This window comes from Zalophus californianus, chromosome 13 (assembly GCF_009762305.2).
Source record: "Zalophus californianus isolate mZalCal1 chromosome 13, mZalCal1.pri.v2, whole genome shotgun sequence".
Lineage (NCBI taxonomy): Eukaryota > Metazoa > Chordata > Mammalia > Carnivora > Otariidae > Zalophus > Zalophus californianus.
The window spans coordinates 72,744,901-72,770,474 of NC_045607.1; the positions used below are offsets into that span (position 1 = coordinate 72,744,901).

General features: G+C 45.7%; 1 protein-coding gene and 1 long non-coding RNA gene across 8 annotated transcripts in view; one reads left to right on the plus strand and one right to left on the minus strand.

The window, feature by feature from the left end:
- Positions 1-3,166, minus strand: part of LOC113935073 — a 165,218-nt gene extending 162,052 nt beyond the window's left edge. For both annotated transcript variants that reach the window (XR_003523889.1, XR_003523888.1), the window contains exon 1: positions 3,037-3,166. This is a non-coding gene — a long non-coding RNA (uncharacterized LOC113935073). The remainder of the gene's footprint in view (positions 1-3,036) is intronic.
- A 1,280-nt stretch (positions 3,167-4,446) lies between these two features.
- TLE1 (TLE family member 1, transcriptional corepressor) overlaps positions 4,447-25,574 on the plus strand; it is a 93,673-nt gene continuing 72,545 nt past the window's right edge. For 5 of the 6 annotated variants that reach the window (XM_027615297.1, XM_027615298.1, XM_027615299.1 and 2 more), the window contains exons 1-4: positions 4,447-4,781; positions 5,594-5,694; positions 7,140-7,203; positions 7,317-7,361. In XM_027615297.1, coding sequence (XP_027471098.1) covers positions 4,758-4,781; positions 5,594-5,694; positions 7,140-7,203; positions 7,317-7,361 — 234 coding nt within the window. In that variant the 5' untranslated portion in view covers positions 4,447-4,757. Of the gene's footprint in view, positions 4,782-5,593; positions 5,695-6,183; positions 6,330-7,139; positions 7,204-7,316; positions 7,362-25,574 lie in introns of those variants that run through there. The other variant, XM_027615301.1, reaches the window with a different exon arrangement.

Consider the following 25,574-nt stretch of genomic DNA (forward strand, 5'->3'; position numbering starts at 1 on the left):
CTCTACTCGTTTCTCTTCAAATGCTCCCAGTTTAATTTAGCTGGTTTCCTGCAATCTCTAATTTTACCATATTGTGTGAAACCACAAGAGATTCTTTGGATGTGATTTTATTTGAGGTTTTACTGCTGCATGGATCTGCTACTGATATTTTTTTTTTTCTTTCTTTGCTTTCTCTCCTCCATGCCCCACGCCCATCCTGCTCTTTCCTTTGGTAAAGGGCTGAGGGAAAAGGTTATAAAGCAATGCTGGGAAAATTCTTCTGGACTCTACATTCATGGGTTTAATAAAACTCTCAGTTAAAAAAAAAGTCAAACGAGAAAACGTATAAGCAATAACTCACAGCTAAAAGGAAGAGAAAATAACAAGTGATCTTCAGAAATTGACATACTTATTTCAAATAAAAAAGTAATAGATTTAAAAGATGCATAATTTCCATGACCAGCATCCATAGCTTTTTCTATTGTCTAGAACCTATATGATATATAACATCTAGTTTTTGTAGTGACTTAGGCCATTGGTTGAGTTGAAAATTTGCTAGTCAGCAACAAATGAATGGAAATATACCCATATATGCATCAAAGATAAACAATCTGGCAATCTTCTTGTTTCTTTGCAGAGGATAAAAAGGGGATTTTTTTTTCAGAGATAATTTTCTATGGAAGTGGAGTACTTAATATCATTTCATGGAAAAACATCATCAACATATGAATATGTTAAAGGTAAAAAAGATTATGGTTAACAGGCTTTAAATAGAAGACTAAAATGATAGATTTCATGAGTAGGATTATTTTTTTAAATAGGCTGTAGACAATCTGCACATATATTATTTATTTAAGACATAAGATTAAAGCTACTTGATTGTTTAAACACCATCATTTGTAATGCAGTTTGATGAGAGTTTTGTAGTATAATTATTACAGCATGACAATCACAGAGAAAATATGACCTTGAAAAGGGGCCCAGCCTTCTCCCTCTGTCAAAGATGGGATGCACTCGAAAACCAACCATCTTTATGCACACAATTAAAGGTCTTCCAATTTTAAAATCATCATGCTTTCTTTTCTCCAGATACTACATTATAAGAAATTTAGAAGGCTCCTTTCTCAAAATATACCGTTTTAATTTCTCTGTTTAAACCCAATTACCAGTGTGTGCCAGTAAATCAAACTAAAGCTTGGGTAAGCCAGGGAGAAGTGTCAGTTGCCCCAGCTGACACAGCATGCACAGGCTTATTTGTGGCATTCAAATTCCTTCTACACAGTCCTGGAGCTGATTATGGGATGAACTGACCACAGACTGACACAGGGCCCAGTCACTAGATGAAGATTTCAAGGAACACAGGTTCAAGGAACGCAGGTTGCCAAAGGACAAAAAACTTAGCTGCCCATGAATCACACTATTTCAAAAAGTCCTCTATGTGGAAAAAGCCGGCTCCAGTCATCACTCAATTTAACTTAGGAAAGAGGGACAGTGCTTGCTTCCTTTTCATTCTTCATGTTAGCAAAAGGAATACTATAACCCCCTCCCCAACCCCACTTAATGAGAACACTGCAAAACCACATGCCGAACTTGTTTAAGAATTTACTGTGGCCTTGTACAGGCTGGCTAAAATGGCTCCCTTAATTTTTCATTTATAATTGATATTTGGGATTGATGCAATTATAGACAAATCAATATCATGCATATTTAAAAACAACCCCAACAGTGAAATGTATTATCTAAAATGATTCTTTTAATATTTCAAGAAAAAGATCTGAGAAAGCAAATCTTCGAATAAAATGTATTTCTCTTTAAATAAATGCCTTTCCATAAGTCCCTTGAAAGTAAAATAATGAGAACGTGAAGGTTATTAATACCCAAAACTTGTTAAGTATCTTCCAACGTAGGATGAGTGTTTGTCAAAGATGTGTCTTTCTTACGGAAGAACTCACCACCATTGGGCTACAACAGCATTATTCACTCACCAATCGTATGGAAATAGCTCAACCTAACTGTTCTTTAAACAAAAGTATAAATGCGGCAACACTGAAGGTTTTCTGCTATGTGGTGTATTTGAAGAAAGACAAAAACTGGAGATTTACACAGTATGCCCCATTTATTTAAAATCTCAAAATACCTTTCAGGTCAAGTTCCACTCACAAGAATTTTAGCCACGTCATGTACCCAACGCTTCCCATTTAGCTCCTCACGCAGCTCAGCCCTGGGGGTACCACCCTAAGTATGGGGTAAGGGCGGGCAAGACAGGTTCCAGGTCTCCAAGCTGGTTTATCCCATTTTTTCCCTTTGTTTTTAGTAATGGGAAACAGACTCGTGGTCATGTTGCTGAGAGGCCCCTAAAACTCTCAGCGGCTCCCTACCCCCGACTCCTTCGACAGCGAAGTCGAAGACAAGGACGGACCAGAGATTTCGAGCGCGGGCAAAAGCCTCGCATCTGCAACTGGGACGTGCGTGCCTTACCCTGGGGGCACCTTAGAGTATCCTTCCCGCCAAACGAAGGCAGGCCGACCTTTTTGCAAAGTCGTTTGAAATGCTCCAATAAAAGCCAATCCCTACCACCTTGGGTGCAAAGGGAGGGCATGAGCATTAAAAGCCTAGTCTTAGACGGCCGGTGTACGTACGCCAACCAATGCGCTGCCGCATTTTCCACGAAGTGCACAGTCCAATCCTTCTCACGAAAAGGCAGCTCAAGGAAAAAACAATCCTCATAGAAATTTTTGAATGTGACCTCACTTTCAAAAGAGGAGCATCAAACAAGGGGCAAGCACCGAAAGACGCATTTGGCTCGAACTACCAACCCCCCGCCCCCCCATAAGAAACTACGCGGTTAGTCTCCTCTGAGTTACTTTCACTGAGATCTGAGGATTTCCATTAAAGGGAAAAGTGAACAAGTGGCAGGATTTTTGCAAATTCGAGCCCCCAGCTTCCGCGGCTGCACGCTCGTCGGTCCCTCCCGCTCGCGCGCTCCCGCGCGCACCCTCGCCGGCCCCACGTTACTTTGATTGACAGCCCGGCCCCGCCGCTCTCCTTCCCACCGACCTTCCCATCCACAGTGCCAATCTCCGCGTCTCGCTTCTTCCTATTGGCTGCTTTCGGCGTCCCGCGGCTCCTCCAGGAACAGTTCTTCACCGAGCCCGGGAGGACGCGGCTGGCGGAGGAGGGGTGGGGGTGGTGGGAGGGGAGACCGGGGAGACGGCGGAGATGGAAGCGAGTCGGGTGGGAGAGGAGGGGGAGGACGGCCCGTCCAGTGTTGCGCTGCCATTGGCTTCGGGGAGGTGTTGCGTCAGCACCCCACGTTGGGCATGGCGCACGCGATTGGCTGGCGCACGCTTCCCCGCTTCCCCCCCGCTACCGCCCGGACCCACGTCCCCCGCCGGCTCTGCGCTCCCGCCCCCCCGCCCGCGCCGGGCTGGGCGGGGCCGGCGCTGGTTAGCTCCGGAGTGTGAAACCGCGTGTTAATGTAACCGGCGCGAGAGGCGCGGGCGGCGGCGGCGGGAGCGGCGGCTGCAGGAGCAGCAGCAGCGGCGAGTACCCTGTGCCCCGCGTCCCCGAAGCAGCCGACTGCGCCACCCCCACCCTCTTACGGCCGGGCGGGACCCGTGCCGCCAGCCCGGACCTCCGCCGGCCCGCGGCGACCTAAACACCAACGCGACTACTCCGGACCGGTCTGCGGAGTTTGCCCGCCGGGTAGGGAGGCCGAGCGGCGGAGCGCACTCCTGCTTTTTTTCCCCCCACCATCTCGTGGATGTCGCCCCCCGGGTCGTGAGAGAACTTTGTAGCGGGCTGGAGCGCCCTTTGCAGAGAGGCAGACGAAGGGAAGGAAAGAAAGAGGGCCCAGGAAGGGGCTTGGAGGAAGAGTCCAGAGCTGCCGTGAGGGGCGAGTGCGCGCGGGGCGCGGCGCCCGGATGCACCCCGGGATCGAGGAGCAGCAGGCGGCTGCGGGACTGCTCTCCGCGGTGTAGCCCCGCCGGGCCAGGAGGGTTTGTGCAACCGCGGAGAACACCAAGTGTCGGTCGCACGGGGCGTGCCGAGCCGCCTCCCGGCGCGCCCTCCGCACTTTCCCCGCCTCGTCGTCATCCCGCGCTCCTCCGCCCGGGCTGAGGCAGCCGAGCGCCAGGCGCGGAACCTCCGCGGCCCGGACCTCGCTCCTCACCGCCTCCCGGGAACCCACGAGCGCCCGGCTGAAGGCGCTGCCCTGACCCGCAACGGTCGGTCCCGAACGTCGCCAGGTTTGTTTGTGTGGGGTTAGCCGGGGGCGCCGGGCCACCTGCACCTCGCCCGCGGCCGGTGCCGCGGGGAAAACCCGGAGAGGAGGCGGACCGGGAGAAGAACGAAGGAAAACAGCCCGCCTGGATTTGTTTGCTCGGGACGGGTGTCGCGTACGGGGATCGCCGAGGGGAGCGCAGCCGGAGTCACCGCGCCCCCACCTCTCCGCCTGGGCAGCGGAGGCCCGCGGTTTGGATCACAGCCCCCGCGCGCTCTTCTTGGGCGCCGGCGTCACCGCGCAGGTTCTTGGTGCAGCCGGGCCCCGGGTGCCCCGCGATGTGGCCCTGAGCGAGGGAACCCGCACCGGCGGGAGCAGGAGCAGCCGAGTGGCCGGTGCGCCCCGCCGAGCGCGCCTGCGTGCGTGGCCAGCGCGCTCTCCGCGCTCCCGGTTTCTGCCTGCCTTCTCGGCTTAATTTTCCTCGGCGGGATTAAAGTTGGAAATTGAGCGGAGAATTGAGTTGCCCGGAAACAGAGCTACGGCCGCCGCCAGAGCGATGTTCCCGCAGAGCCGACACCCGGTGAGGCGCGGCAGGGTGCTGGGTGGAGGGGCCGAGCAGTGGGTTGGGGGTGGGGTGGGGATAGGCGCTCTTCCGGTGCTGTAGGGAGACGGGTGTCTGCTACATTCTGGAGGACCCCCCCAGCCTCTAGGGGTGCAAGGCTGGGGAGGTCCCGTACCGTCCCCTCCTGTGGTGGGGAGTGAGCTGAAACTCAATTTTTCCCCTTTACTCTGGGCCCCCTCCGAGTTGACGTCTAGACAGGGCGGGCGGGGGCGCCGTGAGAGGCTGAGGTTTCTTTCCCGTAGCGACAGCTCCCCCCCCAATCACCCCCCCGCCGAGACGGGTAGGGCGCCCCCCCTTTGTTTCTTGTCTCGCCTATTTACATGTCAATGCGGCCCCCGTTCCGGCGCGCCTGAAGGTGGCCCCGGCGACTCTGGGAACGGGGAATGTTAGGGAGTTGTTTTTCTCCTCTGATTCCCGGGGTCGTTATCGCCCCCGTGGGGAGGGGGTGGTGGCTACGACGACAATTTGGCCGGGTCTTTCCCGGCTGCCGGGGAGCCCCTGTCCCTCCAGCCGGTGACCCGGGCGCACGTACTGCGACCCGCCCTGGAGCACGGAGGAGGTTCGGAATCTTTGGAGACTCCGGATCCGGCGACGGTCCGCTTTCTCCCCCGGATAAAGTGCAGCGCAGACTCGAGTTTAGGGTTCCGTTTTCCGCCACTTCTAACTTAATTTTTGCTTACGTCCCACCCGCTCTTCCGTTCTCTGACTTAACTGTTTTTTCTGTCTACCCGCATCCCTGTCCCTCGGTTCTCCTCGCCGGTCGCCCCCAGACGCCGCACCAGGCTGCAGGCCAGCCCTTCAAGTTCACTATCCCGGAGTCCCTGGACCGGATTAAAGAGGAATTCCAGTTCCTGCAGGCCCAGTATCACAGGTGCGTGTCCGGCCGCGCAGGGCGAGTGGTAGCCCAGGGGCAGCCCCGGCCCCTCCTCGCGCAGCCTGGGGGCTGTGGCGGCTGTACTTAGTACTTGCGTCCAGGCGGTGGCGTGTGGAGTCGCAGTTAAGACCTGTCATTCATGTTACCCCCTTTCCAGGTTCTTCCCGGGCCGCCTCTTCTCTAGTCTCCTCCTCCTACCATTGTTTCCCTTTTGCCCGTTTGCTGCGGTTCCAGGGAGCCTTTTTTTTTTTTTTTTTTTTTTAGTATTTAGAAGTTGCATGAGAACCGTCAATATTTGCCCTTCGTTTATTTATTTTGCAACAGGCTTAGCTGAAACCTTGGTTCAATCGATGCCCCAGCCCTGGAGTGCAGGTTTAGGGAGGCAGAGCCGGTGTTGAAATCGCTCTTTGCCATACTAGAGGATCGTGTTGTCTGAGGCAAAGTCCATAATGGAAGGCTGTAGATGCTGTTAGCTGTGCCCATCATTGGTGGTGAAGAGGGAGGTGGATAGGTGTAGGGAAGGCTCCCCTGCTTTGGCGTCACTTTGGTTGGTTTGGGCAGGACAGGGGATGGAGTCTCAATTACATATATCCCAGCTTAGTTTCTTCATCTGATGAGACCTACTTCAAAAGGTTTGTAAATGAAAAGTGATTGTAAATTTTCCAGAAATATTAGTTTCTTCCCTTGTTCCTATGAAGTCTTCTCTGATTAGAGCTAAGAAGTAACTGTAATGACAGTTTTTATTTTTGTCAGGCTGGAGAACAAGCACACAGATGCTTGGGTGTGAGTTTTCTTATTTTGTCAGAGGTTTTTCTGATTATTGACCTTTTGTCTGCTTGAAGATAGTCATCTCTGGAACTTGAGGCATACCTGCCCACACTGTTTACCAAGTAGGGAGGACTTCAACCCACTTTATTGCAGTAGCTACTTCACATATTTTGGCAGGGATTTAAAAACCGAAGATTTTAAAAGGGACCAACAATTGTAGAAGTAACTTTACAAGTACAGTTTTCAAACCTAGAGACTGTTTGAGTTGGCAGAGATGGGACAAGCCTACGTCTGACGCTGAAAATTGTGCAAAGGCCAGATTTCAGTGGAGTCCAAAGGAGCAAACTGGTGCGGGGAAGTAGGAGTGAACAGATGAGCAGGAGGAGAAATCAATCTTCTGGGTAGATCAGAGGTTTTGACAGATTTTTCATTCTTGGCATCTGACTCAGTATGCACCCAGAAGAAAAAGAATAGTAGCTGAATGGAGACCCTGTCCTGTTCACCTGACCCCTTTTCCCTATAAAATGCAAGGACAAAGCTTTTGCATGTTTACCTAGATAGTTTATGGCTTTTCCAAATTGGTCTGTGTTTTTACTTGAAGTGCAAATATGTGAGGCAGATGTTAAAACAAGTGACATAATGTTTACATTAAGTTGCCTGTTTTGTTTTTGTAGCCTTAAATTGGAATGTGAGAAACTGGCAAGTGAAAAGACAGAAATGCAGAGGCACTATGTGATGGTAGGTATCAGAGATTAGACTTTTCTTCTTTTCACGTAAGGTTAGCTAATGTGTGTTCTTAGCATTGCAAAACATGAGTTAACAAAATGCTTGTTTTTTTTTTCTTTTTGCAGTATTATGAAATGTCATATGGATTAAACATAGAAATGCATAAACAGGTAAGCTTTAGTTAAATTTCTAGTTGAAATGAGAAATCAGTCATGATTCCATAAAGCTGGCTTTGTCCTCAGTGGTGGGGGGATTTGTATGCTGTTTTCTTGCCTTGGTTTCCCTTCCTGTGAGTTGGTGGTAGTATTTTGCAGAAGGGTTGCTTCTTGACAGTTACAGAATCTTTAAATGACTAGGTGAGAGGTGCTTTGGAAATGTGAACCAACCTGTTTCTAGGCTGATAGAAACTGAGTCTCTGAGTTGACTTTTCCACCTGGGTAGATTCTTTCTCCTCTTGAAAGACCTGGGTATCCCGTAGAGTTCTGAAATTCAGCATAGCTTGTTTTTTTGCTGTTTTGGACAGCGGTGTGGTCTTATATTCAGGAGTTCCTTAAGCAGGTTAAATATCGTGTATGACTAACCTAGGTTTTCTTCATGCTTCAGGGATGCATAAAGTGACACTCAAGATTAGTGGCTTATTAGCAAACATCTTTTTGGAAAATTTCTCAATTGATGCAGATTTGGAGGTGAAAAAGCATTCTTTTATGGCCACAGCATATGTTGGGAGTAGCTTCAGTCCTAGTGGTTTTAAAAGCATGAAAAGATTAGTGACTGGAAAGCTCTAGCTATGACTATGAGTTTGCAAGTTCCCATAAAATTCACACTTATGGCTACTATAATGGTGTATAAAAAGAGTATTGAGCTGGAACAAGGCACTAAGGACCTCATAAGAGAAGAAAAGCTAAATGATTGCTCAGCCCAAAGGACCCTCGATTGAGTAGTCATTGTCTGCCAAAGAAAGCATTAATGGCAGGGTGTAAGTATTCTGGAGATATGCTGACATTCACTTTTTCATCAAGACGCTGGTACAATAAGTCTTTTAGAAATCGATTGCCTCTTAAAAAATTATCATCAGATGAAGTTGCACAGTTGGACACATTTCAAAGTGCAACAATACAATTCTTACTTGATGTATATGTGCTATTTCATCTCAAACCCTTGTTTCATTAAATTAAAGAGCATGGCTGACCGGCTGGGGCACAGTGGAGAAATTGATTAGTTCAGCCTTCAGATCTTCCTATATTCAAAGACTTTCATTAAGCAAGTGTGTTTCAGAGTTGAATTCTGCTTTTGTAACTCCACACTCTTTGATTTTTAATTCATCATAGATTTCATAATGTTAAGTCGTGTACACTAGATCTGTTCTCAGATATGTGTTTGGAAGGGGATAGTGAGGTTCAAGGCTTTTCATTAATAATATAATTGGGCCTTTAAAAATGCTGATTTTATCCTGATTTGCAAAATTGGTAGCCTAGATTACGTTGGGCTTGTGCCTTTGTTTTTTGTGTGGTTCAATGGCTTGTGCCTGATTGAGGCAGTTGTAACTTGTTGATAGTAATTGGGCCAGAAGATCTGTGGTCATTTGAATGAATTATGCAAATAAACTGGGTAAAGGAGTTGTAACCTGCCACTTTGTTTCTTCTTTTAAGTTACCCCAAAGGCACATTTTTTTGCTAACAAAAATTCTAGAAGAGTAAGAGAAGAGTGAACTTTTTCTTAAACTCATAAACTCAAAGGATTTAATAACTTCACCAACTCTTTTACAAGGAAACACCGCCTCTGTGTGATGCTGTATGCTGGTATAGGGATTTATTGGGGAGGGGGGGTAAAGGAGGTGTGTAATTCTGTGTTCCTGTAGGTTACGTGGTTACATGACCTCTTTTTATCAAGTAGGAAAAAGGAAGAAGGGGTGAGGAGGGTCAGGAGCCCCATGGTGTGAAAACAGGTTTCTAATGAGTTTTTATACACTATTGGGCATTTGTGGGTAATATTGTCCATCCATGAGCCGGTATGCATTAATAATATGCTGTGTATAATTGGCTCAGTAATTTGAAAAATGTGAAGAGCTGAGAGATGCCATGTTCTTCATAGTAGGGTATTAAGACCCCTGAAATTTAGTTTATATTGTAAATGCTGACAGACCCTTAACTAGAGTGGTGTGCAAAGCAGTGCTGTAATTCAGTTTAAAGTGGCCTTACATTTGAAAAACATCCTTCTGAATGTCACACATTAATAATAAGTTCTGAGGAGGCATTTGGTGCAGCTAGTAATCATAATTCTTATTAAAACTGGTGACGTCTGGCCCCCAGGGTGTAGCCAGGCTCAAATTGATGCTTTTTGCCGCCTGATCACCAGCATGGCCTAAGTGCTCATTATATTGTAGAGAGGGCCTTTGGAGCTCTCATTAGATTTGACAGGAATTCTCTCTGGGGGGAAACTGGGCATTAGCGAGACTCCTGACAGGCTGAAATTAGTCCTGCTTTATGGCTTATAACCAAATGCTAGCAAGGCATCATCAGGGGACACAAAAAATTGTCATTTCTGACAACATCTTTGTTACTGAAAAAAAAAAAAAACGCAGCAATGGGGAAACTTTCCACGGAGAGAGCTTTAATGTTAAGATTTGTCTGTAGTGTGACCGCTCCCTCTCCCCACCTTTCAGCGGGTTTGTCGAAGGAGTGAGTTTTAGAGATTTCAGTGTCAAATCTCACCACCGACTTTTCCGTCTGGAAGTTTTAAAGTGGAAGCGCGTCCAAATAGAGAATGGTATAATTGTGGTTTCCTTACTTGGTTTGGTGCCCACAGTCCATGTTTATGTTGTGTCAACACTTCCTGATAAGCCTTCCCCTCACTTTCTCTGCTCCCATATGTGCTGGTTACTGAAAAGTCAGTGCACTAGGGATGGTAATGGGTACTTAATTTTTTTTACTGTAACATTAAGACAGGTTTTTTGGGGGGTTTTTTGTTTGTTTTGTTTTGTTTTGTTTTTTTGAGGGGCGCCTGGGTGGCTCAGGGTTAAGCGCCTGACTTGATTTTGGCTCATGCCATGGTATCAGAATCTTGGGATTGGGCTCCTTGCTCAGTGGGGAGTCTATCTGAGATTCTCTCTCCCTCTCCCTGTGCCCCTCCCCCGCACACTCATACTCTCTCTCTCTCTCTCTCTCTCAAAATAAATAAATAAAATCTTAAGATAGTTCTTTTTTGTTTGTGTTTTTGTTTGAGTCTTTTGTAGATCTCTGCCTGTCCATCTCTCTCCAGGTAGATTGTAAATTCTAGGTATATCTACCTGGGAGGGGTAGAGACATCTCTTGACACGTCATGATGCCACCAGAGGGTTAGGGTGCGTAACAAAACAGCAAATTAACGTGAGTCTGGTTGTTTGAAGGGCTATGCCTGGTTTGTTTGGCAGTCTGATCTTTCAAGTTTTGTTTTCTGTCATGTGGTATGGTATGACCTCATTTGATATTTTTGGAACAAGATGCACTGTAAATACATATATAAGCCTTATTTATTCCACTTGTGTATCTCTTCAGGATGCTGATGAAGCCATGCCATAAGTTGTCTTTAGTGGCGTGAATTTGTACAGCGCTTAACAGTTTTCAGAAGTGATTTGCCTCATCCTGTGAGGTAGATTGGGTAGGTGTTTTGCTCTGCCTGTGGCTGTGGGCATGTGTTCAGAGTCCGGATTTGTCAAGGCCAGGTTTCTGCTGAAGCTGGAGTTTGGGTCACCTGGTCCCTAGAATTCAGTGCTGCTTTACTTTACCCAGCCCCCTGCCATTGGAGGATGAGGCCAGTGGTGGAATCACCTGTCGGCCTGGCTGCAGGTCTCTCCTGCTCTCTCTCTTTGTGCTGACAACTTGATACACAATCACGTCAAGGCTAGATGCATGTTCTAAGAATTCATGAAAATCAGCAGTACTGACTGGCCTGTGGAGGTCACAGCCATGGGTAGGTAGAAAGTCATAGCCAACTGAGCACTGCTATTGCAGGTTAAAATATGTCTAAGAACAAAAGAAATTGGAAACTGTTGTCAGGACTCCTGGTTGAGGCCCAGGGCACAGTGAGTGTGATCAGTCACTTTGTGTCTCTGTGCCTCTATTCTTCTGAAGAGCGGGCAGAGTGAGTACTCAGTGCTCTCCAGGGCGGCCAAGAATTTAAAAATAAATGAAAGGACTAGCTCTGGAAGGAAAGACATACTCTGCAGTGCTGTGTGGGGTGGGGAAGGAGAGGAGAAAGAGAAACAGATGAGAGCTTAACATAACCAAGCGCCATGTGATGTTTCAGCCAGCACCGTATCTCAGACCACGTAAATTTCGGAGTGAAGCCGCTTTCACAGTTTTGATGTGTGCTTTAAAGTTTCCCTTAAAAAATAAATTGTCCTCTGGTAGTGTTTTTAAAGTGCTTAGGTGGAACTGTTAGGGGTTCACCTGCAGGTTAATCCCTTAGATGTGCCTCTTATAATTTGTCTGCAATTCTTACCTTTCTTCCTGCTTTTTAACCACGTGTGTTTTCCATCTGCAGTTTCTCACTTTGAGATTTTTTTTTTCCCCCAAGTCCAAGTCTCAGAATGGGAAAAGACTATAGTGGAGTACTTGCACTTAAGAGTTAAGCTCCACCAGGTGTTAATTACCTTGTAATACAAAGGGACTAGCTGTCATCAAGATTGGAGTGGTCCCCAACTTCACTTCATTAGCCAGGCCTGCCCTTCACAAGCTTCAGTGAAAAGAGATAAAGCTCCCTGTGTATTAAGAACCCAGATTTTGAGGCACAAGATTAGCCTTTGTTTTTTTTGTATCAGTAAGCAGGGCAATTCCTCCCTACTTTCTCTCACCCTACCCGACCCCTTCAACAGTTGGCTAGTTCACGGTTACTATCCAGAACCGAGACTCAGGTGAGGTGAGGGTTGCATTGCCTCGGGCACAGAATTTAAGGCAGGGGTCAAAAAACATAGTCCTTTAGATAAAAAATATTTTTAAAATTCAAAATTAATGCCAAAAAACTCTAGGAGGCACAAAATATGGGATCTTTAGGATGGGCGTTGGTGTAAAATACAGCTCATTGAGGTCCCTTATTTAGGGGACTTTGATTAGTGACTGGGTAAGTCATTGACTAGTTAGTTGCCTGGGCGTCAGTTTCCCTCATAAATTGAAGGGTTAGACTAGGCAGGTTCTCAGTATGGCTCCTCTTAGGAGAGGAGAGTTGTCCCTCTAGACCACACCCCTCACCAGTGTTTAAAACCCAGTGCCTGCTTGTGTCTGTTGAGTAGAGTCTTCAGCCAGAGGGCTTAAGCTGTTTCTCCAAATAGTGTTTATTAAGAAACAGAATATGTTCCTTTAGCAAATATTTAAATAAATCATCTTGTGCGGTAGTTAAACTAACGATATATTCAGTTACTGGCTCATAGAACCATTTTAGGTTTCCATAGATCTGAGTGTTTGCCTCTTGTATTATTTAAATATTTGTGGTCTTCAGGAGTGGATTACATTGGAGAAAACTAAGAAACTGACTGGTCTTCTCATAGGCTTCGATTGGCTCGATTGTCCCTATGGCCGCCCATCCCTGTTGCTTACTGTTACTTCAGGTTTTGAAAAATTGAGATTTTCAGAACTAGTACCTTTAACGTGGAATATTTGGTATAACGGTTTTCAATTAAATTTTGGGCAGTTGTTTTTATAGGAAGGCTTATTTGACAAAAGTAGGCATTTACAGATTGAGAACAGTCCTCACCAATGAGATTGGTGAGTTTTGTAATATGAAATGTGCCATAGGATTGTTCTAAGACTGTGGTTTGGTGTTTTAAGTTAGAGTGTGTGTGGGTGTACGTGTGGGCACTCAGGTGTGGGAGAGATTTTCTAGGTTTTTTCTGAGGCATGGTTTGATCTGAAAAATGAAAAAAAATTCACAGTGAAATTTTAACAAATTAAGATATTTAACTTGTGTGTTGTTACTCACTTGGCTTGGCAGAAAATGGTTTCTAAAATTGTTTGCAAAACTGTAATGTTTACAGAATCGTTTAGTTTAGAGACCACCCGTTTGCCATGCATTTTATGAAACTTCAAGAAATGTTGACACAAATTTTATCAAGTAACCTGTGATTTTGCACAAACCTGTATTTCATTATTTCACATTTCAGTTTTTAATAATTACTGAGTTTAATTCTGTTTGCCTGCTTGAAGCAACAGGAAAGCAACTGTGAGCCCAGAGGTTAGGCCCTTCCCCCACACATTCTCACAGTAGGCATAACAAACAAATCTTTTAGTTTTTCTAGAAGTTTTATTTGCTACTTAGTCATTCTTTGACCACAAAATGTTAGCTGGAAGAGGGTAGGGTAAAGGTCATTTTGGGTATAAGGAGAAGACTGGGAGGAAGAGACAAACTCTGAGGATTCAATCCATTGAATTTATTTTTTCATCTGCCAGATAGAGAAAAGTGCTGTTAAGCATGGTGTGTCTATATCCCTGCATACGCCGAAGAGGTAGAGGTGTGTGTACGACTGTTTGCAGTGTACTGGTGGATACTCACTAGATTTTCATTATTCACTTGAGATGAGTGGAATCAGTTTTTGAGAATGTAAGTGTATTTGAACTTGCACGTCCAAATCACGTCTTTTGTGGAACTGTTGAAGTACATGCGGGATGTACTAGGTTTGCCGCTATTGGGCGCCGTTATTGGCCTAACTAGATTATTAGTTAGTCCATGGTATTTTGTGAAACCTGTCAGTGAAAAGCTTGAAAATATATCACCAAACTTGTTTGCTTACAAATTTATAAGTTATAAAAGCATTATGTACTAACGTATTGTATCTGTATGTAATAAATGGAAATTGTAAGCAGTGGGGTTAAAATAAAACTTCTCACCTCTTCCACGCACCTTATTGGCATGTCCTGTGCAGCCGCTGGGTAAGTGCACTCTAGAGACCAGCAGCCTACATCCAGACGCTCAGAACTCCAGCCCCAGAATGGGAGCATCTTTTAAAGTGGTGGGTCTTTGGGCATGTTGGTCTGTCTGTTCTTTCTGATTGTGACTTCCCCTCAAGTGGTGGCTCCTGTGCACATCGCTCACAGCCTTGTGTGTCTGCCCCTCATTATTGTCTCTGCTAGTCTTACTTGGTCACCTTTGTCTTTCTCCCACCAAGTCCTTTAATCCAGCCAGTGGGTCTTTTCTTCCTGCCTAAAATATGTTGTGCATTTTTCTGTTTTCTTTATAAAAAGCCCAGGTCTTTTTGTCCAACTTCACATGGCCTTCCTCAGTATCCTTCAAGGTCCAGTTCAAATAGCAACACTCCTTGTTTACTTTAAGGCCTTCCATGACCTCTCCAACAGGAGCCTGTCACATCACTGATTTTTGCTCCAATTTCTGTAATAATGTTTTTTCACGTGTGTCTTCTGTTACTCCAACTAGGCCGCAGTCTCCTTGAAGCGTGCACTTGAGACTTCATACCCTTCCCAGTGGGTCAGAAGGAGTAGGCACTTGTTAGGTAGTGTTTAATGTGCTTCTTAAGAGAGTGATAGTTGTAATCATTTTGGATCCTGAACCCGTATGAAAATCAGGTGGAAGTTGCTGGGCAAATAATCCCACACATTTTTATACACCAAGATAGCTTTGCCCAACAATTTTGGCCATTTGGGGACATCTTAAAATCCTTCAGTAAATCTGTGGAATCCAGATTAAAACCTTGATTCGAGAGTACCAGGCTGGATTCTGATGCTGAAATTAAGAATGAAATCTGTTTGGGGCGCCTGGGTGGCTCAGTCGTTAAGCGTCTGCCCTTGGCTCTGGTCATGATCTCGGTCCTGGGATTGAGCCCCGCATCGGGCTCCCTGCTCAGCGGGAAGCCTGCTTCTCCCTCTCCCACTCCCCCTGCTTGTGTTCCCTCTCTCACTGTGTCTCTCTCTGTCAAATAAATAAAATCTTAAAAAAAAAAAAGAATGAAATCTGTTTAATTTCGCTAGATGTTTAAAGGACCTCAGTTCTCATATAACCACTTTTGCTCAGTTTTTCTTTTGGACAAGTGACTTATAGTCAGAATATCCACAGAGGCTTCTTCATGGGGAGTTTAATTATAGTGATATATTTGGGTTTGTACTGAAGAGAGCAAAAACAGGTCGTGTGTTGCTGAGGCCTGGGTGTCTGTGCAGTGTGTACACGCATCACTGGTCCTGGGGCTGCTGCTGGTCTCCTCAGGACCACCACAGACCTGAAATGGAGTTGGGGATAAGTAGCTCGTAATGCGTTAAGTATAAAGACATTTAACTTGACTGAGTTGCCAGATTTCTTAAGAATCATGATCATACCCTTTTGATTATTTACTTTTGGTCTTTACATAGTTCCTTTGCCCCACCAAACATATTATTGGGAAGAATTTCAAATATACGGAAAAGGAGAAGGAAATAAACAGTGAATACCCATGCTCTTTTCACCTCTATGATCCCAGGATCTGCCTGTCACATATCTTAACATAGAGCTTTTGCTCCCCTTCCCCCAGTAAAGAAGTGAGAAAATAATTCTGGAAAACTTGGGCCAGGCCTTTTCTTAGCTCCCAACCCCATTTTAGACTGACACGTGAAGGAGGGCTTTTCTCCAAGTACATTTTAAGAATTCCATCTCAACAGGTGTTTACAACATCTTATAGCACTGTCCTCCTAGACTTTGCCCTTTGTGTTTTGGCATGGTTATATTATATGGTGTTAGGGTGCTTACTTTTTCAGCTGTCACCTGGAAGCAGAGATTTGCACTTAACAGAGAAGCCACCCTCCCCCCACTCCCCAAGGCTTCCTACTTTTTGGTCCTTCATAATGTGTACGTTTAAGATGCCGTCAGCATGTTCTCTGAGGGGAGGAATAGTTTAAAGTTGTTAGGTAGGAAACCCGGAAAAAATTGTGCTAAACGACTCTGATTTGGAACTTTGGATGGATGGAAACTGTCCTATTGGAGAGTTTACGTTGGCCTCAGAGGCCCTGGGTGGAGCAAGGACTTTGTGAAGTGCCAGAAAACAAAACCTCTTTGAGGGCCCCAACATGCAGAGGAGGCTCTCCAAGACTGGGCCCTCCAGGAGCAACAGCCTTTGTCTTTCCTAGGCACCCTCTTGATGCTTTGAGCAAACAACCGGTCAGAGCCTCTTACAAGTAAGGTGACTAGCCAGTGTATTGACACGCACAGACACAATAGAAAACTGCATTAGGAGGCGAGCCGTTGGGATTTGCAGTAAATATATTACAGAACACAAGTGACTTGCCGATACTGCTTGTTTAGCAGTTTGCAAGGGCAATGGCAGTATGGATTTTTGAATTAGAAGGGAAGGGCTGTTCTTTCTCTGTGCGGGAACATCTAGTTGATGGCTGGGGAGAAAATTGATTTAGAGAACAAAATGCAGCCGCCTTTATTTGTGCCATTTGAAAGGCTTCTATGGATTAGTGAGTGAAAATAAAAAGGTCGCATTCGGTTTAGGGAAGGAGGTCTTAACATTGATCTGCATCTTGGTCTGGAATGGAGAGGATAAGCAGGCTTCCCCACTGAGCAGGGAGCCCGATGCGGGGCTCGATCCCAGGACTCCGGGATCATGACCTGAGCCGAAGGCAGACGCTTAACGACTGAGCCACCCAGGCGCCCCCTGGAATGGAGAGGATAAAGGATGGGCCACTGGGGTGGAGGAAGGGTCCCCCGCCTCCGAGCAGCCTGCCCCTACAGGTTCCCGCTCTGTTTCCCGGTGTCCCCGTTGTCTTTTTCAGCTCTTCGGATTTCAGAAGTGAGCTCCTTGGGCTGATTATTGTAGAGTAAGCTGATTTGGGACATCAGAGTGAGCAGTCAGCTCCCATCCATTGAGTGCCCATGTGCCCTAGGAGCTGTCTGTAAATCCTTCCAGCCCCCTTTTGTGTCGATATTAATTATTCCTCCTCACTGAAGAGAAAACAGGCCAGTAAGTTAGGGGATGGCAACAGCACCTACCCCGTATCGGGTAGTTATCAGGAATAAGTGAGCTTTTGACGCAGGAGCGGTTACATCGGTGCCTGGTGCTTGGGCACCCCAAGGGAAGGATACTTGTTCTTGAAATTGATTATCTACATGTATTATTGGTCCCTGTAAAACTGTAGCCTGCTGTTGGAATCCTAGGCCGGGCTCCCATCTTGTTTTTCCAAGCCCAGCGGCTTTCTTCCTCCCTACATCTGCATTATTTCCTTCTCATTATTTCCCCTCAATTACAAAGGTTTTTATTTGTTTCCTTCTAAGAGCTGAAGCATTTATCTTTAGGCTCAAAAGGAAACTTTTCTTTCTTTCCTTTTTTTTTTTTTTTTTTAAATCACCTATGGGCAGCCTCCCGTTGTCGAGGAATCCAGAGGAATTCAAATGCCTTATTTAGGTCAAACAGCAAAATGTGCCCTTGGAAGGCAACAGCCTTAAGTAGTTAATACCACTACCGGTGAGAACAGAGTTACGTTGAGTTCTTTCATCTAAGGGGTTGGAGGAGCAACAAAGAAGATTTAATTCATTTTGTGGAAGTGAGTTTTGGCAAAATGAAAGGATGAGAGGTGCATTTTTATGTATTTTATTGTATTTTAATATAATGTGGAAAATCCAATTCTTAATTGGAAGAGAGGCTCTGTCATCCTGGGGAAAAAAAAAAAAAAAAGCGAGGTGAGACTTACCAGGTGAAGTTGTTGCTTGGTTAGAGAAGGAAGAAGTCTCCAGCCTCAGTGAGATAGACATACAGACCATTTTCCTTGTAGCTCTGGAAACCTGTAAAACGCTATGTATAAGTTTGAGTAGATACTTGTGTTCCGTTCTCCACATCCTCCATGGGCTTGAGATCTTTGTGGATGGTCGCAGTCACAGCTGCTGCTTATGTGCTAATATCTGGGGAAGCAGGAAAAAAATGCACAGGGGAGGAGGGTGCCTGGGTGGCTCAGTCAGTTGAGCCTCTGCCTTTGGCTTGGGTCGGGTCGTGATCTCAGGGTCCTGGGATCAAGCCCCATGTCGGGCTTCCTGCTTAGTGGGGAGCCTGCTTCTCCCTCTCCCGCTGCCTCTTCTCCTGCTTGTACTCTCTCTCTCTCTCTCTCTCTCTCTCAAATAAATAAATAAAAAATCTTAAAATGCACAGGGGAGAAAAGCAGGGGCATTGGGATTAGACACACTGGAAGTTTAGGTTTTTGGCTCTTATCATCATGCATGATGCCATAGGTGCCATAGAAACTTCTTGGATGTCATCATAAGCATTTGGGATGGAGGAGGGCACCGTTCAGATTGTGTTCAGATAAACTGTGCCGGTACCTGCTCTCACTCTTGCTTAAAGGCTCGGCAGCCTGCTGACATCTGTGTGCTGAGCAGCCCCATATTGCTGTCTCTTTCTTGAGCTTGAGAATCGGTCCTGAAGTCCCGAGTATCTGCAGGGGAAGCACCGGGTTCTTGACAACCCATGCAGCCTGCCAGTTGGCCGGGGTTCTGGAGCCTTTTCTGTTTGTGAGCCCCTGGCTCTTCAGCAGTGCCTGGGCTGTGAGCTCCCGCCTGCGGAGCCCGTCTCTGTGTACAGCTACCGAGAAGGCTGGAATTGGACCACGGAAACGTATCCAACCTCTGTACTTTTTAGCTGAACAAAGGCCAGAAGCATACCACTAACTCAAGAGGGAAATTGCTGACTTTCGAATCTCATAAGAGATCTGTATTCCATAATTGACTTACCCTTGATGCTGTGATATTCGTACATTCAGTGAAGTACAAAGTCGTGTCACATTTTGGCGATGTGGCTTTCTCTCAGGGTACAGAGATTTTTGAGCTAGTTGTTGCATCTGTATTCATTCTTATTTCTTGACAAATGCATCAGATATGGCTTTCCCACCCAAAGAACCCAGACAGATCAATGTCAGTGCACTAGTATAATCTTACGTAGCTATGGCTTTGGTCATTATTTTATTGCAAGTTCCGATACCCCCCAAAGCTGTTTATTTTCTTTTTTCTGATGAGCACTCTAGTCAGTTTCCCTCAAAGTAACTGAAACTGCTCAGGGTTTGTATGGAATGAGTACCAATTGTTGCTTCTCAAATTAAAACAGTATAAAAGGGAAGGAGCTTTTGAGTGGGCTTTGCACTGTGAGAATATTGGTATTGACACCATTTATAATTTGGAGTATAGTTTGAAGACCAGATTCTACTGTTTGTCGCATACTGGTTAATATGGCTGTAAAGAGGAGATGAATGTGGCTACTTTTCCAAGTCTATTACTCAGGAGGACTGTAAATTTGATTGGCTGTTACAATTCTAGCAGAATCATTCGATTTGAGAGCAATAGAAAGATAAGATATCCAATTACCCAAATGATTTGCAGGGTTAGCCAACGTTGTCATGGAGACACGAGTTGGAACAAATTAAATTTTAAGCAATAAAATAATCTTAAAGCCCGTCTGGGAACAAGAAAATTTGGCAGTGGCACTTACCTGAATTGAATCTTAGCTTGACACGATGTTGTTTGACATTGATATACTGTGGGGGCTTAAACTTATATATGGTGCAACATTACCTTAAAAAAAGTAGTTTGGCCAAACCAGTGAAGGGGAGTATTAGTATAAAGTCAGGATGTTAGCATTTATTCCATGGCTTAAATGATAATTAGGCTCTGGGTTCCCAGGAATATTTTGTATTTAAGGATTGAAATGCCTTAATAATGATTAAGCAGCATTAATTGGACACTTGAAAAAAAAAGATTTATTTCGTAGCAGCATGCAGTTTCTGGAACTGCTGCTATTTCCCTTTGTGTGTGCGCTAGCAGATGTAATAGAAATCGTGTGGCTGTCTTTTGGTGGGGGGTGGAGGTGTAAGTATGCATATATTTGCATGTACAAACAAGGAGATTTTGGCACATGCCCCTGCACTGCAGATGATTTCTCTGTATTCGTTAAAATTTCTACTTTGCGGTACTGCTTGCAGACTGGAAAATTGTGTTCCAAACTTCAGCCGATGGCCTAAAACCTGAGTAAGCGTCGGTCTGGGGCTTAGAAGGTTATTTCCCCTTATTAATGTATTGTTTAACTGGTTCCTGGCTTGTGCTGCGGATTTGGAAACAGCCGAGTGGCCCAGAAGGAGGGAGGGGGAGGGCCTTTTATCCACATGTCTATTAGACAGATGGAGATGAAAATTGGTCTGAGGTCAGGCCATTTGCAGCGTTCTCGCAGCCTTCGATTTTCCTCTCATCCTCACCACAGATCATCTCAAATGATTCAGTAATGACCAAAAGTGCAACATTGACCTTTATTCCCTGGTGGATTACTGTGTTTCACAGTCCAAATGGCAGGAAGTCTATTCTGTTCTTCCAGAAGGAGCTCAGCATTATGGAGCCAGCCCAGCCCAGTGGGAACCAGGGTAACAGAATATGGGGTTCAGTTTGGTTTCTGCTGCTCTGGGAAATGAGAATTGACATATCCCAAACCCACATAATTAATGAAGGGGTATCTGGGATGCTTTCTAAAAACACACAGGAGCGCATAAGTTGATTTGTCCACTTGTCAAAGAACTGGTGAGTTACAGAAGCGGTAACTCCTGCGGCATATAACTTGTTCTTACATTCATGACCCTACCTGTTCCCCCGTCTATGTAATGTTTCCCCAGTACAGCTTGGATAGCACAGTAACCTCGTGACGCTGGATCACTTTCACATTATAAGTTGGCATGACTGGGTAAAGGGACTCCGGGCCTTTCTTTGACGTGCTTTTAATTATAAATATTTTTGGTCAATCCATGTAACCCTGAATAAATTACCTCTCATGCAGGACACTTTTTTTTTCTTTTGCCCCGAAAGTAGCTTGATTGTTATCTTGAAGAATTGGTAATTATTTTTCTCTTGCTTTGGTTTATTTCTCTGTGGATTGTATTGTGATGCAATGATCAGGGTTTTTGTTTTGTTTCTGTTTTTTTTTTTTTTTTTTAGTAATTTAATTTGTATTTAAAATGAGATTCCTTTTTGCCTCCGCCTGCTTGGCTGAGTAAATACTCTGTGAATCTTTAATACACCAGTGAAGTCTGTCATCGAGAATTCTTGTACTTACCGTCTTCTAAATATTTAAAAGCTTTTGCAAAAGGAGTACGCGTTGAAAATTTTCGCTAGCAGCCCACATTTCATTTTAATCATGATCCTAGGTGCTTTCAAGAAAATAACTTTTTTGGGGCGCCTGGGTGGCTCAGTCATTAAGCGTCTGCCTTCGGCTCAGGTCATGATCCCAGGGTCCTGGGGTCGAGCCCCACATCGGGCTCCCTGCTCTGCAGGAAGCCTACTTCTCCCTCTCCCACTCCCCCTGCTTGTGTTCCCTCTCTCCCTGTGTCTCTCTCTGTCAAATAAATGAAATCTTTAAAAAAATAAATAAATTTTTTTTTCTTGACTGATGATTTCACTGTGTACAAGCTCTTTTTCTACCTCAGTGGCTTACAGCCTGTGATGCCCCATTCTGCTGCATTCTGGAGCTTAGCGGGCTTCTTGGCACATGATGTGGATTGCAGAGAGAATCCCAGGTCCCAACTGGGAAGACCAGGAACCTTGTCTTACTTCCCAAAGGACCACCTCTCCAGTAGCTCAGCCTGGGAGCAGGAAAGCCCCGGGGCGTGGGGGGGGGGGGACTTCCCGATGGAGACTGAGTTTGGGGCTCTGGAGGCTTTGCCTTGGGTTCTCACCATCACAAACATGTATCTAACTTGTGGTGGCCATTCTGCCACCATATGCCACACGGCACTGATGTCATAGGCCTCCTGGTGGAGTAGCTCTTTAGCCTAAGAAGTTGCTTTGGAAGAAAGGTAGCACTGTCATGTATGTGTGTGGGTGATTCAGCTGCGGCATGCTTTTAAAATTAGGGAACCCTTGGGGCGCCTGGGTGGCTCAGTCGGGTAAGTGTCCCACTCCTGATTTCGGCTCAGGTCACGATCTCAGGGTTGTGAGATCGAACCCTGCGTCAGGCTCTGCGCTGGGCATGGAGCCTGCTTTAGATTCTCCCTCTCCCTCGGCCCCTCCCCCACCCCCTCCTGTGCACATGCATGCGCTCTCGCTTGCTGTCAAAAATGAGATGAAATAAGATAATAAAATAAAATAAGGGCACCCCTGGCTCATGGTCACCCCAGGCTGGAATTTCCTCTCCCACTATATGGGTTGGCTAGGGACTCCAACCTGTTAGGGAAATACTCACACCCAACTGTTTATCCAGTGATCTCCCAACAAAATGCGGGGAGCGAGGCAGTGGTTAATGTTAAAGCTAATGATAACTAGTTCTTTATGGGTAGTGTGCACTGCTTGTTTGCTGTGTCATGATGTAAGATGTGGAGATAGTCTTGTTGACGTTTAGAAGTCAGTACCAACCGAAGACAGCTAGTACAGGCCTAAAAGGTAGCTACAGTGAAAAGGAAATGTTATAAATTTTATTGAGAGGAAAATAATGTTACAAATTTTGAAAAGGAACAGTCTCATAAACCCGGTTTTCAGAGGTAACTGGATTTTTGCATATTCCCATGCAGTCTTTGTCTTTACGTGGGCATATTTTATTTTCCTGATTGTAATTTTAGCCTTTGTGCCAGGATGATGTAGTCTGCTTTTCCTCCCACTAATCCTGCTATTGTATGATATTATCTAATTTCTCATGAGCTCCCTAATGACTAAGACCTGTGAAGAGGGTGAAAGGTGTAGGCTTGCTCTGGGTGTGTTCCAGGAGAGGCTTGTTCTCTTTCCATTCCGAGAACAATAGGTGGTGACTTCATGGTTGTGCTCTGTGATTCACTCCACAGAGTGTCTTGAAAACCTTCTTTGGCGTAGCAGTGCATTTTCCTTTAAGGCCACCAAAAGCTGTCTTTTTCCATCCTGGGACAAGTTGATAGGATTTCATGTGAACAGCACTTGCTAAACTCCATAACAAGGGTTTCTGAATAATGGAAATGTGCTATTTGGGCCCTGAAACAGCTGCGATGCTTTTGTCAAGGATGCATCTTTACCAAAATGACAAATTAAAGCCCAAATGCTCTGCTTGGCAACAGTTGGGTCAAAACATTTAAGTCATTAATTAGAAGGAACTGAAGGGGGAAAATTTTACACAAATACACAGCGATGCAGACTCAACTTCATCTTGGAAAATGCAACTGAATTCTTAAAAAAAGGGGGGGGGCAGCCCTCAAGTGGGGCCTGCCAAGCTTGTCATTTGCAAATAAATCAAAAGACCATCATTGCAGGACAGAGAACCAATGAATAGAGTTGCTTTGTCATTCTTTGATGGGCCCCACACTCAAGCCTGCTATTAAAAATGAATGCATTCAAGAGGCTCTGCATTAAGAACATAAACAATTAAGGGCACTTGAGTTGCTCTGCTGAGAGCTGCTGCGAAGATACGAGAGCTTTCTCCGGAGATGCAGGCCCCTGCAATCTGCCTCGTGAGGAGCCAGAGAATGGGAGCAATTAGTGTTGCTATCTCCGCCCCGGCAGCCTTCAGCAGGGTTTTTGTTGTTGTTGTTGTTGTTGTTTTTTCTCCCCCTTCTTCCTTTTAACCCCTCCCTGTTTTCAGAGAAGCCGCGAGTCTGAAAGATGAGCAGGGAAAGGATGGAGTCTGCGCCCAGTTGGAAAGGGCTCAGGTTTAGAACACGGTAGGAGCTGCCAAATGAGGGGGAGGTAGGACATAAAAGTTATTATCTGCCAGTAATTGGTGACTTCTGTTCTGATTAATTGAGCCACTAAAGGGTTTCTGTCATCTGGTACTCTTTGTTTTGTTTTAATCATAGGGTTTAAGAAGGGGTGAGACTACATTGCCAGGGATGGAATCATTTAAATGAATATTGTTTGAGGTTTCCCACAGTAGGCAAATGTGTTCCTGCACCCCCCGGGCTGTGTTCCTGCCGTGGTCTTGTTTTATAAAAAATGGGTGGAGAAGGGCGCCATGGCTTATTATGGCCAGGCTTTAAAGGAGGAGAGGCAGGGCTGACCTTCCCCGCCTGCTTGTTTCTGAACCTAGGCGGGTTTTGCTAACCTTTCAGCCCCTTCTCACTGGGCACCTGTGCTGGTTGATGAGGCATCAGAGTACCTGGTATGCGTGCTAAGCAGTAGACGCTGCCGCTGCCTTGGCAGAGCCTGTGGTTCTCAAAGTGGGGTCCCCGGTTCAAGAGCTGCAAATCACCTGGGAACTTGTTAGAAATGCAGATGCTTGGGTTGCAGACCTCTTGACTCCGAAACTCTGGGAGTGGGGCCCAGCCCTCTGTGTTTTAACAAGGCTTTCATGTGATCCCGCTGCACCCTTAAGTTTGAAAACCACTGACAACCTCGTTAAACCATTAAAAACTCAGAGAGACGCCAAGCCCTTTTCATTTGGATTTCCCCAAAATGTGGTTAGTCCTTTATCGACATAACTATATTTTAAACAGAGAGCTACTCTGATGCATTAGAATTTAAGATAAAATTACCTTTTCGTGAATGTGCTGGTGAGCAAGGCGCCATCATGGAAGACAGGCTGGTGAAAAGCCGACCTTCTGAAGAAAGTCTCCAGGCAGGGAACCTTTCCCCTCCTCTAAAGGGCAGGGGAGAGTATTGGGAGATTATTTACAGTGCTTTGCATAGATCATTTTAGGCATGCAGTTTTTATTCACACATCCTGGATTTTTCTTAGGTATATCCGATGTCATCTTTAGGATGTAGAGATGTATTCTGTGGATGTGCTTTTGTGGATTTTGCTTTCCTGGAGTGCTGGACTGTCTGATGTTAGGGCTGATGCATGAATTCTCTCTGCCTATGAAGGGGAGGATGAAAGTGCGGTGAGTTGGGTGGCTGCTCTTTGTTTGCAATTTATAACTGAAGTCCATTATAAAACTCTTCCTCTGCCTTGCAAAGCACCTCTGCCATGTCAGTGACAGACGGGGGCCACTTCTTGGGGTACTGTTGTCGGCCAAGGGATGACATGCTCTTGACTCTGTGCTGCCACGGTCCTACTGGGCTGTATTGCTCTGCAGACAAGGCTGAGTTCATCAGCTTTGTTTCTTTTGAGCTTGTCCCCATTTCCCACTTCACTTCCTCGCGACAGGAGCAGGCAGAGGAAGTGGCTTCTAATCTTGCTTTATGATCCTGGGCAAATCATTTCCTTTCGGCATTGGTTTCTCCGAGTGTGGTAAGAGGATTGCCAGAGGGCTGAGCACCCAAAGGGTTTCCAGCTTTGCCAGCATTGTCATGACTCAGCACCACAGTCAATCACAGGCGTGGTGGGCCTGACTACCCTTCTCTCCCTTCCCTGTGCCATCATACATTTAAACAGTCAATCATGGGTGGTGTTCCCGAGGTCACTGGAGGGGAAAAAAAAAGTTACAGATAACCCTGCCACCCCAGCATAATCACTGTTTTTATTTTGGGTATCAAATTTCAGTGTTTGGCCACATGCGTATGTTTAAAAAAAA